Source organism: Sarcophilus harrisii, chromosome 4 (genome assembly GCF_902635505.1).
Source record: "Sarcophilus harrisii chromosome 4, mSarHar1.11, whole genome shotgun sequence".
In the NCBI taxonomy this organism is placed as follows: Eukaryota; Metazoa; Chordata; class Mammalia; order Dasyuromorphia; family Dasyuridae; genus Sarcophilus; species Sarcophilus harrisii.
The window spans coordinates 52,340,801-52,359,698 of NC_045429.1; the positions used below are offsets into that span (position 1 = coordinate 52,340,801).

At 37.6% G+C, this 18,898-nt stretch overlaps 1 protein-coding gene across 2 annotated transcripts in view; it reads left to right on the forward strand.

Moving 5' to 3' along the window:
* PBX1 (PBX homeobox 1) overlaps window positions 1–18,898 on the forward strand; it is a 316,651-nt gene that overhangs the window by 252,709 nt on the left and 45,044 nt on the right. For both annotated transcript variants that reach the window (XM_031936806.1, XM_031936807.1), the window contains exons 3-4: window positions 7,217–7,461; window positions 18,066–18,256. In XM_031936806.1, coding sequence (XP_031792666.1) covers window positions 7,217–7,461; window positions 18,066–18,256 — 436 coding nt within the window. The remainder of the gene's footprint in view (window positions 1–7,216; window positions 7,462–18,065; window positions 18,257–18,898) is intronic.

Below are 18,898 nucleotides of genomic sequence, written 5' to 3' on the forward strand. Positions count from 1 at the left end.
TGCCTAGTGCATTAACATTCTCTCTGCCAGCTGGCCTAGGGACACTCAGTGTGCCAAGCAGGGAAACGTGTGAATGGGATCCACGCCCATACATCCCTTGAGACAGTCAAGGAGGAAAAGTGGGAAATGTAAGTGGGTCATTATATCTAGACAGCCTCATGAGTAGTACAGAAGAATCAGAATGAGACTTGTTTAAAAAGAAATAATAATAAAATATTCCTTAGGTTAGTCACATAAAAATCTCAGTATGGAATTTCAAACTTTACTATTGGTTGGCTAAAGTTTCCAACCTCCTAGGGAAGATAGAATTTGTTCTATCTGATTTGACAGAAATGGAAAAGAGATGATTGAAAGGAGGTAAATATTTCTCATCACTGAGAAATAGAAGGCCAGAGAATAAAATGTATTTGTAGAAAACATCTGGCTGAGTTACTTTGACCATAAATGACTATGAAATGGTAGTTCAGAGCATGTGAAGTGTTAAATTTCATCATTGACCTGAGTCCTTTAGTTCTAAAGATTCAAATCATCTCAGCTCTGGAGTGGAGAAATTTCTTATTTGGGAACAGCAATAATGAAAGACATAAAAGAAAGAGGATGAGACAAAGGGAAGAGGAAGAAAAGCAGCATCTTTGTGAGAAGAAATTCAAGGTGCATTTCTACATAGTTGCAATCAAATCCCACGAGTGAGCCTCATCACAGGTCTTTTCTCATTTCTGAACTCATGGGTGCTAGCTATCACTTTCTCCACTTAGCATATATATATTTAGTTCTTTACATGTTACATCTCCCAAGTCAAACACAAGCTGCTTCAGGAAGAAGCCTGTTTTTCAGTTTTTCTTTCTCATCTTACCACCTAGAACAGTGTTTTTTGTTTCAGGTAGGGGGCTAGCAATTGATCTTGTGATTTCATTGATTAAAAAAACAGAGCTGAGAAAACTCTTTCCCCCATGGAATTTGCTTAATATCTTACAGTCTTTGAGAATTGCCCAGAGAACTGAGAGATTTAGTGTTTTCCTGAGGGTTCCATAGGCAATATGTGTAAGAGGCTTCATTTCTATAAGGGTTCAAGTACAAAATCAAACAAAGAATTAATGTTGTATGAGTGCATAGTAGGGCTACAGAAGATGGAGATCTCTCTTTCCATTATGCTCTTTGGAGATCCTCATAGAGTAATCAAGGAAAGTTTCATAGAAAAAGATTAACCTTCATATTAAAGGTTAGATAAGGATTTTGATGAATGGAGGCAGGTTGAGGAAGATATGAATAATCCAGACATGAGGATATTCAAGGCACGTTCAGAGGAAGTATTCATAGTCTTACTTACTGTAGGAAAATATTGGTAGACGGGACTGGAAAGATGGGTTGGAATCAGATAGTAGGAGGACTTGAATGTTGAACTAATTTAGTTCAGAATTTTAGTTATTAGTTATTAGTTCAGAATTTAGAATTTTATCCTGGAGGCACTAACTATTGAAGGATTTTGAGAGGTGAAGTAAGATGATGAAAATGGTATTTTAGGAAGACAAATCCAAAGACGCTGTTCAGAAGAGATGAAAGAAGAGGCTAGAGGTAAAAGAGACCAGTTAGTAGGAATTATATATTGTTAAGATAAAAGGTAATGAGAGACCTGAAATCAGGTTGTAGCTCTGGGAATGTTAAAGAAGGGACATATGGTACAAACATTGCGAGGGAAAAATTCACATAAATTGACAGCTGATTAGGTGGCAGGGCAAGAGGGAGCAAAAAGTCCAAGATGATTGAGACTTCAAACCTGAAGGACTGAGAAGGCAAATACTCCCTAATTTCAATAAATAGTGGGTTTTTTGGTTCCTGAGAATTTGATCAGTATCTGGTGAAATATTGGGCATGAGAGCCAGAGAAAACTGGTCACAGTTTAGTAAAGTGGACTCATAAGCTAGTGTTGGCCCTCCTGAAAAATATAACTTCTTAGACACATTTCTGGGAACCTAGAGGGGGCTTTTCTTTCAATATCTACATGATCCAAACTTAATCTGATGATGAGACAGGAATATATGAGGGATATTGGAAGAGAAGGGAACAGGAGAGGAAAGAATGAAGGGAAAGAGAAAGAGACAGAGGCAGAGAGAGACAGAGGCAGAGAGACAGCGATAAAGAGACAGAGACAGACAGAAAGAAACTTTTCAGGCCTCAGTGTATTATCAGTTTCCAAGACACCTTGCCTAATATAAAAGCAGAGTGGAAACAGAGCTTTTCTTCCTTTAAAGCCCACAGGGTCTATAATGTCCCAGGCTTTTTTCTACCTTAAACATCAGAACAAAGAGAGCCAGAGGACATTAGTGCATGCATCTGTGCATCTTTGCAGAGTATTCAGAAATGCAACATTAGGGGTGGCGGGGGTGGGGCACACAACCCACCCCACTTTGTCTCATTAGTGATCTCATCAAGAATGAAAACTAGCCTTCTCTGAAGACTTGCTCGACCTGTGGAAGTTCAGGGGTGAGGAACAGGCATTTAAAACAGTGCATATAAGGAGACTTCCTGCCCCCTCCAACACACCACACACACATACACACACACACACACACACACACACACACACAAAACTGATATATACACATATCAGTTACACATGTATATACACCCCACACTTGACACACACACATATATAAATACACCACACACACACACACACACACCAAATACACACACACAATACTGTTGTATACACGTATCAGTTACACATATATATACACCCCACACTTAACACACACACATACATAAATACACACACCACACACATACAGCACAATATACACAACACACGCACGCGCGCACACACACACACACACACACACACACACTCCTTCCTGAGCATCCCTCACACGCCCTTAGCACAGGTGGTCCTTTGTGCAGAACGCGCTCCCTCTAGCGGAGATGGGCCGTGCGCGTTGCGGCGCTCCGGAGCCGGCAAGGACAAAACCCGCCCGGCGCCCCTCTCCCTGGAGTCCGAAGGCGCCCCCGGGCCTGCTTTGTTTTGTTGTGTAAAAAGCCGCGGCTCCTCGTCGCGGGCCCGGCCGGGGTGGCCGTGACATCCCCTTCCTCTCCCAAGTTGTTCGGGGAAAGGATACCCGGATCCGGCTCTTGCCATAAACAGCTGCTTTCCAAAGGACCGGCAGCAATTTCGGTTGAGACCGAACACTTGTCTGGACCAAGGCTGCCCCGAGAGGGGATGCTCTGGCGCCCCAGGATGGTCTTAGGGACCGTGAGCCTCTCCTCCGGGATCACGCTCCGCGGAGGGAACGCTTTCGCGGGGTTTTCCGTACCCACACCTGGAGTTAAATTAAAAAAAAAGAAAGAAAGAAAGAAGGAAATGTAGGTGGCTGCACATCAAAAAGCCCGTGGGTACTTCCCAAGCAGAAGACTTGTTCTGTAACAGCCTTGTTTCAGGCCGAGCTGTAGTACCAGGGGATGGAGGGAAGGGGGAGGCTGGGGAGGGGGTGCCTGCGGGGCTCATCAAGGGCTCGGGGTCCTGATCATATGTGATGGTTTCTGGATTAGGTAACTGCTCCACCGGTTGAAATTGGATCTTGGAGGATGAATGTTAACATCTCTGGTGTCCTGGCGAAAGGTTCATTTGAGCCTTGCATGGTGCTGTGGAGATAAAAAGGAGCTTTTAAATAATCATTTTGTCTCCTCCTCGCCAGAGTGCAAGCTTCAAGCAATAAATAGGTGATATCAGATCTGCTTAGACACATCACCCTTTTCATTTATTTATTTAATGTGGGAGGATTTTTTTAACTGACTAGCTGAACTGATTCAGTGTCAAGGAAGCCCAGTAGCCACTTTTCTCTTGGTATATTTGGCTTCGATTCATTCTCTAGGTACATGCGTGCATATAATACCTTTTATGCAGCTATTATAGACATGGGCATCTACTCCAGGCCTGTCAGAGTCAAGTGAGTCTTTCTAAAATAAATAAAATCTCCCCTTGGTTAGATTGCCCTTAACCTTTCGGAAAAATCTAATAATTTTCTATTTATTTCAAATTTTTCTTTTTGTTAGAATTTGTTTTATTTGGGAGATACAAAAAGTGTTTGGTTTATTATTTACTTTTCTCCTTGTTGTTCTGTTCTGTTCTTTTGGTCCCATTTCAATCCCTGTATTTTGTAATTTTCACATTCTGGATTTGGAGTACAAATGCAGGAGATTTACGTGATAGAACATTAAGATTCTAGCCTGCCAACTTTTTATTGGTTAAATTATAGAAGAAATTCAGCCCAGTGAGCCCTTCCTTAGAGTGCTCAATTGCATGATCCCTAAAACGATGATTTTGAAGCTGTTTAATATTTTGTCTGGTTCACATGGGTTCGCTTTCCCAGACCAAATACACAGTTTCAACCATGAACAATGGAATTGAGTCAGTACAGAATAGACTTTTAAAAGCTATGGCAGTCCTGAGAATTTTGTGGAAATACAACACGTTTCCGTATAAAGCAAGTCCTGGGCATTGTTACATCCCAATTTCTGTTTATTTTGTGCCACTGACACCTGAATTTAAGGTATTGTTTGGTATGATCTTGGAAACCTTTTTAATTCTACTTCCAGTCCAGTGGAGATTTTTTTTATTGTTACAGCATTTAACATTTACTAAGTAAGAAGAAATACAGATAAGCCATGTAAACAAAGTGTTCCTCCTTGAACAAATCATTATTTTAGAGTGACAAGGGATTGCTGAACTCTGCTTCCAAGTGTTTGGACTCGATTCAATTTTTGTTTTTCCTCCTTAGTTATGAAGCAAATGGTGAATGATAATCAGTTTTTTAAAATAAAATACCTGTTAATCATTAATTTTCTATAGGTCTTTTGAAATGCCAATGAATAAATATAGTGAAATAGAATACAAATGTCAAATATTGTTGAAAGATACCATTTTAAGTCTTATACCAGTGGATACATAGTTTAATCTGTTTTGTTAGTCCCTGAAACAATGCAGATTATAAACCATCCTTTGTGACTGTTAATTTAGTTTTTTTTTTTTTTTAATGAAATCCCCCATGGGGATCCACCCAATAGGAAAAGCTCTTTATTGTACTCTTTGGACATTGGATGGAAACCAATGGAACATGAGAATTGACCCCTCCTCACTTTTGTTGGAACAGCATGGTATATAGTAGAGTATCCAATGTAGACTCACAGGAATTAATTTGGAAACTTGCCGCTGCCAGCTACTTTTTTTTCAGGTCACACATGCTTTCTGTGTGACCTTGGATAAAACACATGACCTCTCAAGCCCTCAGTTTCCTCATAGATAAAATAAGATGGTTGGAGTAGATGACCTCAAAGACCCCTTCAAGTAGTAGATTTATGATCCTATGACTTGTTCAGGTCATACATTTTCTGGTATCCTTTACTTCGTTTCTTCTCTTAACTCATACATAAAAAAGTTATCTATTTTTTTCCCTTTTTTAAACAAATTGAAAAAAATCCTAAGTATTCTCAATCAGAAATATAAATCATCCTTCCATTGCTACTAAGTGATAGGAGGGAAGTACTGATGTAGTTGTAATATTTCTCTATGTCAGTGTCTGTGTCTGACAGCCGGCTTGTCTGTCTTTGTCTTCTCTCCTCATCCAAACAAATAAGTAAATAAATAACCCTCATTTTTTCATTATAATATGTTTCTATATACCCCCTTAGGAAGGTCAGAAGGTCTTGGCTATTACATGATAGTTATGATTTAAGATGCATTGTTTGCAAGTTGCATATAAAATAAAGGGGAAGATGTAGATACTGTTGTATTCATGGCAGCACTTTTATGGAAGCAAAAAATTAGAGAAAAAAATTGCTTTTTTCAAGTTGTGAAATGTCTAAACAAATTGTAATATATGAATGTCATGGAATTTTGTTGTGCCACAAGAAACCACAAATACAAAGGATTTGGAGAGACATGGAAAAACTTATTAAGATTATAGAACATAAGATCATGGATCTTTTCCCACCTCCCAGTTCCCCTTCTACTCCAGAGCCCAGTTTTTTTTTATCTGAACTATTGTACTACGAAAAGTGGCTTGCACAAGGAGACTTTGCCTCCCCCATCAGGATGTGGGACAGGCTACTTACTGTCCTTGGATTTCTCAGTTTCTTTAGATAGGTCCCTGTGTATTATTGAAGTGATGCCATCTTGGCCATTGTACAGTTGTCAATATTTTATAATATTACAAAAAAGCTTAGTAGATATGAAATAAATGATCTCATTGATATGGGTATCTCTTCCATGAGAGATGATTGCTACCCATGGCACCTTCCCATGTTTTGCAATTCATGATTTAGTGATAGTATAGTTTCTTTCTAGGGAAGATTCTCCCAGATTTCTGTTTTTTGTTTTTTGTTTTTTTTTTTCACATTTCAGGGTAAAAAGAAACCTCCTCAGACTGTCTTTTGTTATTTCTTGTTCTCACCCCCTAACTGATCCCCCTCCTTTTTTTGATCCCTTGTAGCAAGGCAAGGCAGCAAGCATTTATTAAGGGTTTACTATGTACCAGGCACCTTGCTTCTTACTCATAGATGAAATTAAAATTTAGCAGAAAATGTAAATAAATCATAATCATAAAGCTAATGTGTGTGTATATAGTGGTTATTATGTGATTGACATTGTGCTAAGGCCACCTTACAATAATTATCTCATTTGATCTTCACAACTCTTAGTAGGTGTTGGTAGGTGCTTTTTATCTCCATTTTACAGATTAAAAAAACCCAAGGCAAACAGATTTATTTTAATGGAACTACTTTTTCTTGAAGTGAACATTGGAATGACATTCAGATATTAATGGAATTGATTCAGAAGAAAAATACACACAATGTATCTTTGTTCTTTGACCATTTCTAAAAGGCTGTATGTACTACAGCTGGTTTAGGAGTATCTTTAGTCATATAATGATACTGACCTTTTCCTTGAAATACTATTAATAAGAGGCAACTATTAATAGTAGCCAACATTTACATAAAACACTTTATGATTTTGAAAAATGCTTTACACATTTTGTTCATTTCTCACAATATCCCTGGGAGGTACATGCTAAGGTGCTACAGATCAGGAAACTGAGGCTGATAGAGATTGAATGACTTGCTTAGGCTGAAGTTATCTGCCTCAAGATCTGATAGATCTCCACTGTATTACTTTGCCATCATCAACCTATTAATCTTTTCCCTTTTTGTTCCTTTTTTCTTGAAGTGTTGAGTATTCGAGGAGCCCAGGAAGAGGAGCCAACAGACCCCCAGCTGATGCGATTGGACAACATGCTGCTGGCAGAGGGGGTAGCAGGGCCTGAGAAAGGTGGGGGATCTGCAGCGGCGGCGGCAGCGGCAGCAGCATCGGGGGGAGCTGGCTCAGACAACTCAGTTGAGCATTCCGACTACAGAGCCAAACTCTCACAAATCCGACAGATCTACCACACGGAACTGGAGAAATATGAACAGGTAACCTCAGGCACTCACCTTTCTCCCTGGTATGTTTAGAGAAGGTTAAAAGGCAAAGGGCAAAAACTGGGCCAGTTCATCCAAGATCAAGGGAGCAGAAACTCTCTTCTTTGGGTAATTAGAATAAGGGGAGAGGTTGCCAAGGACAGATCTTGACTCCATAGAAAGAAAAATGGCCTAATGGTAAAAATAACCCCTTCAGTGGAGTGGACAAAACCTTGAGAGGATAGAAAATCCTTGGTTTCTGGGGGGGCCTTCACTCTGAGGCTGATTATCATAAACTCACTGCCCATTGGGGTTCATTAAAAGAACCTACAAGGTTGTGGAAACTTTCTACCCAGGTACCAATCAGACCAGATGACCTGAGGTCCTTTCTACCTCAGAATCTGTGATACTATGGCTTAGGGATGAAGGGCCAGGGTCCCTCAGCCAGAAAACAGTGGTCAAAATCCCTGTTCTGCTCACTTTCTTGTAGTTCATATCTCTGAGAAAGGAGGATCACAATGCTAACTTTTCTTCTGCAGATGATAGGATGAGTTTAAGTCAGACTAGTGATTCTTCAAAATGCTTTCCAAGTTATTGATTCAAGACATAGTCAATGATAGATTTCCCCTAGCCCTCAATCAAATTAGAAAGTTTCATTTGTTTTTACATAGAATACTCTTATACCAGTGAATGCAGGTCCTATAGTATAGTAAAAATTATACTAGTAGAAGAACCAGAGGATTTTAGTTCAGAGTGAACCTCTGACATCTCAGTATAACCTTGGCGACATTGAACAGGTCATTTGACCTTCACAATCCTCAGTTTTCTCATCTGTAAAAAATGAAGATCGGACTAGATGATCTTTGAGGTTTCTTCTAGATTTAAGCCTATGATCCCATGATCATATATTTTATCTGATTTGAAAGAACGCATTTGTTTTAATTCAGGGCAATTCATAATTCCTCCTGAGTCCATCCCGATAGTGTTTTAGGATTCTCTATGTGGTAAAGAAACTTCGAATTTAAGTACAATGAAATCCTTCATGGAAAATACTCTTTCATGTTACAAATATATTTATATGTATGCATAAACGGTGATATGTTATGGAAAGTTATCTAGAGTTAGATCTAGGATCTAGAGTTTGATCTAGGACAAGGTGACTCTGAGCAGGTCACTTAACTTTACCTCATCTGTAAAAGGGTGGTAATCATTGAATTTCCTACCTCTTTGGATTATTATGAGGAATCACAGATTAAGCTATAAAAAGTAAACATTTATTGTTGCTTGTGGTATTTTTCCCAGACAAGGTGTTTTATAGCAGGCCTCATTCCACTATTGATTGATTGGTGTGAGAGATTAAATCTTCTCGGTTTGTGATCTGGACCAGTCCATCCTGCCTTTAGGCATCCTGGTTCCATTCTTCTATCTACCTCCTGAATCTGGGACTTGCCATATTCGTGCCAGTTTTAGGGTCAGATTGGCTTTTTTCCTACCACAGTTCATAGCTCCCCAGCTCAAGCAATCCTTCCACATCAGCTTTCCCAGGAGTAGCAAGTACAGACCTTTAATACAATCACATCTGATTATTGTGATTATTATTATTGAGGGCTAACTCTTTAGAGCCAGCTTGGTATGGTAAAATATTTAGAACCAAAGGATCCTAGATTTGTTCAAATTTTCTCTGACTGTGGACAAGCCAATTCCTACACATGAGCCTCAATTTCCTCATCTGTAAAATGAAGTAGTTGGACTACATGTTCTCTAAGGCTTTTTTTCCAATTCTATAATCCTTTGTCCCATGTATAAAGCTGTATTTTGAATTTATTCTGTGATTCCTAGCAAAGCTGAAATTCTGAGTACTATCTTTATCTACTGACTTCAGAATTTTATCGAGGTTATGCTGACCTAATGAATTTATTTATTAAATACAGAATACTCTAAGGAATATGAGCAGACCTGATGTATACAGGGAGAACATAAATTATATAAGCCTTTCAGATGCCTGTTTTGTGACACATATGAATGCATCAATGGATAGTATAAATAGATTGGAATTTGGATTCAAATCCCAGCTCTGCTACTTAATACCTTTGTGATCTCTGACAAGCTGCAACCACTTGAGCCTGCTTTTCAATATCTGTAAAATGAAGGAATTGAACTAAATGGCCTCTTAGGTCCTTAAGCTGTAAATCTATGATCCCATAAAATATAACATTGTCATAAGTTCCCATATTATTTTTCTTTGTTGCTTTTAATTGTCACATTGAGATTGTTTGCTTTTAAGACAAAAGATGGTAAGAAAGTGAGGAAAGTAAAAGGCTTTCTGCTATCCCAGAATGTGCCAATCTCTTTTTAGGATGAAAGACAACTTAATAGGAATTTTAAAATTTAAAATAGAAATAGACATTTTAAAATTTAAAGTGAATAAAGTACCTTTATTTCTCTCACACCTAAATTGGAAATGGATTTCCTCAAAATATCCTTCTTAAATATGTACCCAAAAAAATCAATTTATTTGAAGAAAGTTCTTGTAATTTTCCAATGTAAAGAAGAAAATTTTCCCCCAGGATATGAAAAGAGAGAAAATAACTATAAAGGTTTTTCACTTCTATTTAGTAAAACAGTTGTTGTTTTTTGGGTTTTTTTTTTTTTTGTTTTTTTTAACTTTGCCACACAATACAGAATGTTGATTAAAAAACATTTCCCCAGAGCCCCAAGGAATATTTGGGAATAAAATAAGCTATGGATTTGTGACTTCAGTGGAGTTAGTACTTCTCAACTGGTTGAGTAATTTTGAGTGAAATGTGGAGACATTCTTTTGATACTCTGAGAGCACAGGAGATATTCTTTTTTTCTATCATGAATCAAAAATGAGAAGATGGTTTCTTTGGGCATATACTACAGATTGCCTAGTCAGAAGGAAGAAATAGATGAATTCTAGAAGCAGTTCATAAAATTGGAGTTGTATAATGTAGGAGTAATGGGAGCCTGTAGTCTTTTTGACATCTGCTAGAGTGTTGCAAAAATCAGAACAACAGATCAAATATTAACTTGCCTTTTATAATGATTTAATTCTTCAAAGAGTAAAAAAGGACATGAATGAAGCTAATATTTTCTTTTTGATTTTTAACATAAAAAGGATTTTTCCTTTTTATTTTTATTAAAGTTTTTTATTTTTAAAACATATGCATAATTTTCAACATTCACCCTTGCAAAACCTTGTTTTCCAAAAATTTTCTTCCCTTCCCCCCGCTTCTTCCTTAGACAGCAAGTAATTCAATATATCTTAAACATGAACAATTCTTCTGTACATATTTCCACAATTATCATGCTGTACAAGAAAAATTGGATCAAAAGGGGGAAATGAGAAAGAAAATAAAATGCAAGCAAACAACAACAACAAAAAAAAAATGACAATACTATGTTGTGATCCATATTCAGTCCCCACAGCCCTCTCTCTGGGTGCAGATGGCTCTCTTCATCACAAGACCATTGGAACTGGCCTGAATCACTTTACTGTTAAAAAGAGCCATGTCCATGAGAACTGATCATCATATAATCTTGCTGTTGCTGTGTACAATGTTCTCCTGGTTCTACTCAATTCATTTAGTATCAAAAAGAGTTTTTTTTTTTTTGTTTTGTTTTTTTTTTTTTTTTTTTTTACCAATGTTGAATTAATGGGAATCTTCAGGAAGAAGTAACTATCTCATCTTGAAATTCATGCTAAATAGAAAGGGAAATGTGGTTGGGTCTAGAAACTGAACCTTGGTCTCCTGAAGCTCTCACTTTTCAGTCTCAGAAGAACTAATACCAAATTCTAATGCCTGTGGTTTCTCAAGGGCTTTGATCTGCTTCTTTTTTTAAGAAATATTTGATAACCAGGGCATAGGACCCTGCCCAAAATACTGGCTTTTAAAGTGACTTGTTTTTTATCTCCTTTTCCCTTTAGAAAAAAGTCGTCATTAGTTTCTGTTAACTCACTATAGGGCTAAAGCTCTACTTGTCCAATAACTTACTGATGATAGTGGAGAAGAATTTAAAAAGATTAAATGTTTGTATGGAGAGTTTGCTGACTAATTTGTTAGAGATGTGTCCCAAAGTTGGAAGAAAAACCTATCTGAAGAAGGATATGGAAGAGTGACATGGTTCTAGAAGAGCATCGTGAACAATAAAACATAGCATGAGCTTGGCTTCCAGTGAGTGCTAAGGATTCATTAAAAAAAGATTTAAAAAAAAAAAACTTTTTTAGCTATAGTAGGAGCAAGAAGAACAAGAAAGTGACAGGGCTGCTATTTGTCAAAAATTGAAAGAGAATAAATGAAAGAGAAATAACAGTTGAGAAAAGCTCTCCTCTTTTCATTTGCTTTCTGTTTCCCTACCAAGTGAAACAATTTTCAGATTGTGAAATATAGAACAGAACTGGGATAGGGAATCAAGACTAGGCTTAAAGAAGCAGTCATTGGATCATAAATTTTAAGCTGTAAAGCAACTTATTATTTCTCTCTCAGTTTACAGATAATAAATGCTAACATTTATTGATTCTCACTATAATTCTAGGAGATAGGTGCTATTATTATCATCCCCATTTTTCAGATTGGGAAACTGAGGCAAATCAAGGCTAAGTGGCTTGTCCAGAGACCCACAGATAATAAGTATCTGAGGCTACAATTGAATTCAGGTCTTCCTGACTCCAGGTTCAATACCATCCACTGCTACCCCAGAAATTCAGAGAAGGGAAATGACTGGACTATAGTCACACAGGTTTCAAGGATCAGAAATGGAATTTGAAACAAGGTCTTTTGACTACCAAGTTAGTGATTTTTATAATATAAAGTTCACATTATCTAATCTAACAAATATTTATTAAATTCTGTTTATAAGAAAATACTGCAAATGGTTCTGCTTAAAAGGACTTAAAACTTGTTTTACTTGTATTTGTTAGATTCTGGGAATAGAGAGATGAGAAACATTATGATTTCTTCTTTCAAGGAACTTAAAATAGGAAGAGGAACAGGGAATAGGGTAGGTAGGTCCTGCATACAAATCACTTAGTACAAAGTAAAATGATATAAGCCAAGGACAGATCAAGACTAGGGATGGTAAGAAAATTTGAAGCTGGAAAGATTTTCATCTGGGAGAATCAGAGGAAAACTCGATGTAGGAGATACCAGCTGAGCTGGGCCCTAAAGAAAGAGAAGGATTTTATTGGGAAAAGATGAAGGGAACAAAAGGCCTGGGATAAAGAAATACAGACAGAAGAATGCACAAATAATTTTGTTCTTGTTCAGTTGTTTTTTAATTATGTTTCACTCTTTATGACTCCATTTGGAGTTTTTCTTTTTTTTTTGGCAAAGATACTCTAGTGGTTTGCCATTTCTTTCTCCAGCTTATTTTACAGATGTGGAAACTGAGGCAAACAGGATAGAGTCATTTGCTTGGTGTCACACAGCTAGGAAGTATCCGAGGCCAAATTTGAACTTAGGAAGATGAGTCTTCCTGATTCCAAGCGCTATCCACTGCACCATAATGACAAATAAAAAGTGAGAAGCTCTACAATACAGGGGAGCTGTGCTATTAACCATCCACTTGGGGAATGGCATACCTGCCTGTTTTTTTTTTAATTGCTCAATACTTTTTAGTGGATTCTATCTTCTGGTAGAAAGTACTGTGGAAACAAAAATATGACCCTACATTTTAGTCTGTGTGAAAAGACCAAAGTCATGGTTCTGTGGTTGATTTCTCCATCTCCCTCCCTGCACCCCAAGTAGCAGATGGATTGGATAGAGAAGCTATCCAATAGCTATTAAGATTACTGCTTTGGAAAAGGGTGGGAACCAAGCTTTGAAGCAGTCTTTTTTTTTCATTCTGGGGTTGTGATGTAAAGAAAGTCTCCAAACACTTTCATTAGAAGGAATGAATTGGCATTATTTTGTGCATTACAGAAGGTCTATGTGCTACCACCAGCTATCCTGATCTAGGAGCTCCCACCAAAAAAAATACATTATACTACATACATACACACACACACACACACACACACACACACACATACACACACACGTTTGGGCATAATCCTCAATGGATTGTAAACTCCTTGAGGGCACAGATTATTCCATTTTTGATTCCATAGTCTAATATAGCATAATTAGGAGGAGATATAGACACAATTTAGTCTCTTACCATTCAAAAGGCAATACAAAAATTATTTATATAATAAGTATTTTTGATATAAGCTAGATGGCACAATAGATGTAGTTTTAGACCTGATATTCAGAATATCTGAGTTCAAATTCAGCCCCAGATACTTACCAGCTGGGTGATTCTGGGCAAGTCATTTAATTCCTGCCTATTTTAGTTCCTTCATCTATAAAGTGGGGACAAAAATAACTGTTCAACTTTGTATGTACTGATTAAATCCTCACTTTGTATTCCTTTAAAACACTAGAGAAAGTACTTCATAGTCCTTAAACTGTAACATAAATGCTAGTTATTATTACATAGAAATATGTATATATTCTTATAATATATGTATTTAATATACTAATAAATATGTGTATATACATAGATATGTGTATTTAATATGCAAAACATATATATGTACAGATGTTTATACCCACATACACATATATTTATGCATATCTTTCTAAACACATGCTCACCTTTGAGTAGAATATTAAAATTAAAATTCAGAAAACAAGATTTTGAATCCTTCCCCAGATACTCATTAATTTTATGACAAGAAATAAGTTGTGTAAAGTTTCATAGACACAGCTATCTGATCTGTAAAATAGGGATAATAATGATTGTACTTCCTACCTCCCAGGGCTGTTGTTAGATAAACAACCTTAAGCGGTATATAAATGTGAATTAAGAAAGAGGAAGAGTTGTTTGTAACACATTTTTGGAAGCCGGCCCAGGCACATTCAGGGTGCATAGCCACTCAAATTTCATTAGATAACTCCAACAATAAATAGTTAAGTTACTGAGGCCCTAAAGAATCCAGCGGCCAATACAGCTTCTAAATCTGCCGCCAGGGTGTGGTTTAGGTCCTGGGAAAATCTGGGTCATTCTGTTCTGTCCATCCAAAGTGGACACGGGACTCTTCACTGCTTTCTGCTGTGTATTCCCAAGCAGCTGTTAAGCAGCTGTTGTGGTCCACCTCAGCAGTAGGGGAAATGACTCCTCTGTCTGTGGACGGGAGGGCTCCGCACTGAAAAGCCCAGCATAAACATCAGATATTGTGAGTATTTTTATTCACCGTAATGAAGTACATTATTATTAGCCAAGAACTGGGGCTCCCCAGCTGAGAGCTGGTACAGCCTACAATATTGCCTCACACGCAGCCCCTCCTCCCATTGAGCCCCTACGAGGTGGGGAAGCTGCTACCCAGCATGTTGCAGCATTTCCCCAGAAAAGGGGGTTGGGATGCCCACTGTGTGCCTACCCTCCCCTTGATCCCCACTCCCCTGGCCTTATAGAATCTTAGCCAAGTTACTGCCAGGTTTCATTTCCGCCTTTTTGTGTTATTCGGGCGGAGGAGGGGAGCAGGGAGAAGCTAATAATAATACCTTATATTTATATGGCACTTTTCTCTAAGGAGATCAAAGTGCTGTGTAGACATGATCTCATTCATCTTCACAATATCCTAGCAAAGTAGGGAGGAGGCAATTATTATTACCACCACTTTGCCAAGAAGAAAACCGAGCCCTAGCGAAGTATCCCCAAGGTGGATGGATGGATTAGTGAGGTAGTGGGAAGCAGTAAAAATTCTGAAAGATCTTTTTATGACGTGACCAAAGTGCTTTCACATAGATTTTTTAAGTGGCCTTCACTGCATCCCCTAGGGCCACTGGTATCGCCCTCCCTGTTGAGGGGAAAAAGAATTGTTATTCCCCATTTTATGGTTGGAGAAAGTGAGGCAGTGGGAAATGAAGTTACCTGTTCAGGGACACTAAGACACACCAAAAGAAATAATTTAAAATTGGGCTTATGGCCTTTTTTATTCAGGAGTCAGCCGATGGTCCATCTTTCTCTCTCAGCCTGATTATCCACTACCTGTTCATTTGCAGGGTATCAGTGTGAAATGGGTAAACAGCAAATATATAAAAAGTTATTCACTGACAGGTGCAAAAAACAGTGAATGAAGAATAATGATTTTTACAGGTATAATAACTACAGTGCTATTATTACTTATAGTAATTCACCGGATCTGAAGATCTCAAAATACCTTTCTAGCAAGATTAATTTGGTGACCAATAGATGACCAGGTACTGAAGTAGAGCAGAAGAAAGAATTCAAACTCAGTCTCAGGTCTATGCCTCTCTTAATTTGGACAATCTCAACTCTTTATATATCTTTATTGATGACTTCTTTTCTGACATCAATTTCATTTCCAAGTATATCACTTTGGACCTGTCCCACAAGCATCCTTTATAATAATGATTTTAAAAAACCAAGTTTAGCAAAAACAATAAAAGCATTAATAATATATGATGATACATATAGTATTGCATATATATATATAGTCCCCTACCAACTGTAATCATTATACATTATATTAAATGTACAACTGCATTGTCCATTTAAACAGCAACTAATGATGCTTAGTCACAATGGAAAAAATCACTCATCTGGGAGTTCTGAAACCTGGTTTTCTAAGTGCTACAAAGCAGTTACCATGTGACCTTGGTCAAGTCACCTTATCTATGATGTTGACTAAGGGTTTGAATTAAATACCCTGTTCCATCTCTGATATTCCCTGACTTTCTAATGATAATTTTAAAAAGAGCACATTTCAAAAATAGAAAAGCAAATTATTAGCCAAAAATATAATCTAAGGACTTTCTTGTCTCTTGAGAATGCTATTTAATCATATAGCATATGATTAAACGTCATATGATATGACGATATAGAAAGTCCCTGAGGATGTTGATTCTGGGAATAAGGCCCTAAGAGAATATGCTTGTCTTAGAAATAGAAAAGGGAAAATGGGCCAAGGTGGATTCTGTCAGAAAAGGTTATCAGTCCCATTTTAACTCTCTTATTCACTAAAACTCTTTAATCCCTCCTCAGCAACATAACTTTTAGACCAGGGCTTGAATCAGAATGTAGCAATATGCTTATCCATTCACAATGAACTCTGATTTTTAAAACCCATAATATTAAATTGAGGAGTCAGTCTTAAGTTAACAGATGGAAGGATATCTTTGTCCATTTGTGAGAAGTCACAGGTCATCTAGAGGAATGTTACCAATGCTAAACAGACCAGTGGTTTGATAAAGGGCTAAAGAGAAAATAAATGATTTGCTCTATGGTTTCAAGAAATGATCTCTGTGCCCAGGAAGTAAACATGAGCACAGCTGGCCCACGTTATATTTCACCTAAGTATAGCTTTGTTCTATCAGTATTGAGATTCCTCAGGATTCAAGAACACAGAGGAAAAAATGGTTGCAACAGAGTTGACATTCATATCTTTCACCTTTGACAATAGAGTTTGATAAGAATTTGGCCTTCTCAACATTTTGGGGGAGGTAAAGGGATTCATCTTACTGTGAACATTTAGATTAAAAAGTACTTTTAAAAGTTTCAAGCTCTGTCTCTCTGACTTAAGGAGATCATGAAAAGGAAGGAAGGAAGAAAGCTGTCTGACTTAACCTTGAATTGTCTGAGAAAGGCATTCATTCCATGATATCAACTTATTACATGATTTCTGACTTGTCAGAATCATATTACACACCTGAACTAGGAAGGGGACAAAGCTAAATATTGTCCATCAAGCACTAAGCATTTATTAAAGTTTGAGTACCTCATAGATACTATTGAGTTTGGGTTGTGGAGTTACAGAGACAAAAATGACACAAGTTCTCAAGTAGCTACAAGACGTACACATGTCAGCAAATATCAAATAAATACAACATAAATACCAGATCATTTTCATTATTTTTTAGTGGAGAGAAATGCTAGAAACTGAAAGATATAGGCAAGGTTACATGTACAAGAGAGTGCTTGAGTGAAGCCCTGATGTATTTGAGAGCTTCTAAGAGGAGGAGGTAAAAAGAGAATGCTTTCTATATTTGGAGGGTAGGTATTTTTAAAGCACTGACACTGTGCCACGCACAGTGTTAAGATCTTTACAAATATCCCATTTTGTCCTCACAGTAATCCTGGAAGGCAGAGGCAATTGTTATCCTCATTTTACAGTTGAGAAAACTGAGGCAGACAGAGTTTAAGTGACTTGCTCAGCATTGCAGCTAGTAAGTGTTTGAGGCTAGATTTGAATTCAGGTTTTCTTGATTCCAGATCCAGCACTTATAGACTCTATAGCACCTTGTAGCTGCCTCTGGCCATAGAACTGGGAGGTGGTGTCAGATGTGAAAAACAGCAAAAATTCCATCTTGCCCATTATGTATTGTTGAGTGTGTGAAGGAGAGTAATATTATTAAGTTAGCAAAGCAGGTTAGAACCAAGCCATCAAAGATATATCAGTCAAGTATCCATACAGTCATAACATTCTCCACTTGACCATCCATCCTGACTTTGGGTCACCAAATTGGACCCGCAGTGTTCTCTTTAATGACCCTCCATTCCTTGGAGTTTCTTTCATTTTCCTGCTATTTCAGGCATGCAACGAGTTCACTACTCATGTGATGAACCTGCTTCGTGAGCAGAGCCGGACCAGGCCCATCTCACCAAAGGAGATTGAAAGAATGGTGAGCATCATCCATCGCAAATTCAGCTCCATCCAGATGCAGCTCAAGCAGAGCACATGTGAAGCGGTTATGATCCTACGTTCACGGTTTTTGGATGCAAGGTGAGTCTCTTTCCTCACCATTCTGGATTTTTAAAAAGAGCAAAAAACAAACAAACAAACAAAACTTCCCTGATTTTATTATATAATATAACAAAGTCCTTACTAACTGGTTAGAACACGTAGTAATGTATCGACCCATTTCTCAGATGGATCAGGTCTTTGTAACAAATAGTATTAAATTGAATGGACAGCACCAGATCAAGAAGAAGAAAGGATAGCTTTGACTGATTTTCAGAAGCCATTGTCATAGGTCAGGTGAAAAACAAAAAAGACAATTTCCAAGGTTGCATAGTTCAGTGATTTGATAGAGGATTAGAGAAAGATGAGTGATTGGTGATTTGAAAACTATGTTTTTGTGTAGTATGAGAAAAGTTACCTAACTTTTCTCAGGTAGTTCCACGACCCTGTGGTAATGAGTTTGAATCCTAATTTTGCCTTTGTAATCTTAAACAAGTTTTTCAGCCTCCCTCCATCTCAGTTTCCTTATCTGAATATGAGGACTTCTTTAAAATATCTCCCAAGCTCTCCTTTTAGAGCAGTTGCATTTTTAGTAGTAGCCAATGATTGAGAAAATGATTCATTAAAAAAAAACAAGTCATATATTAGGTCATAGGATCTTTAAAGATGGAAAGGAGCCTGGAG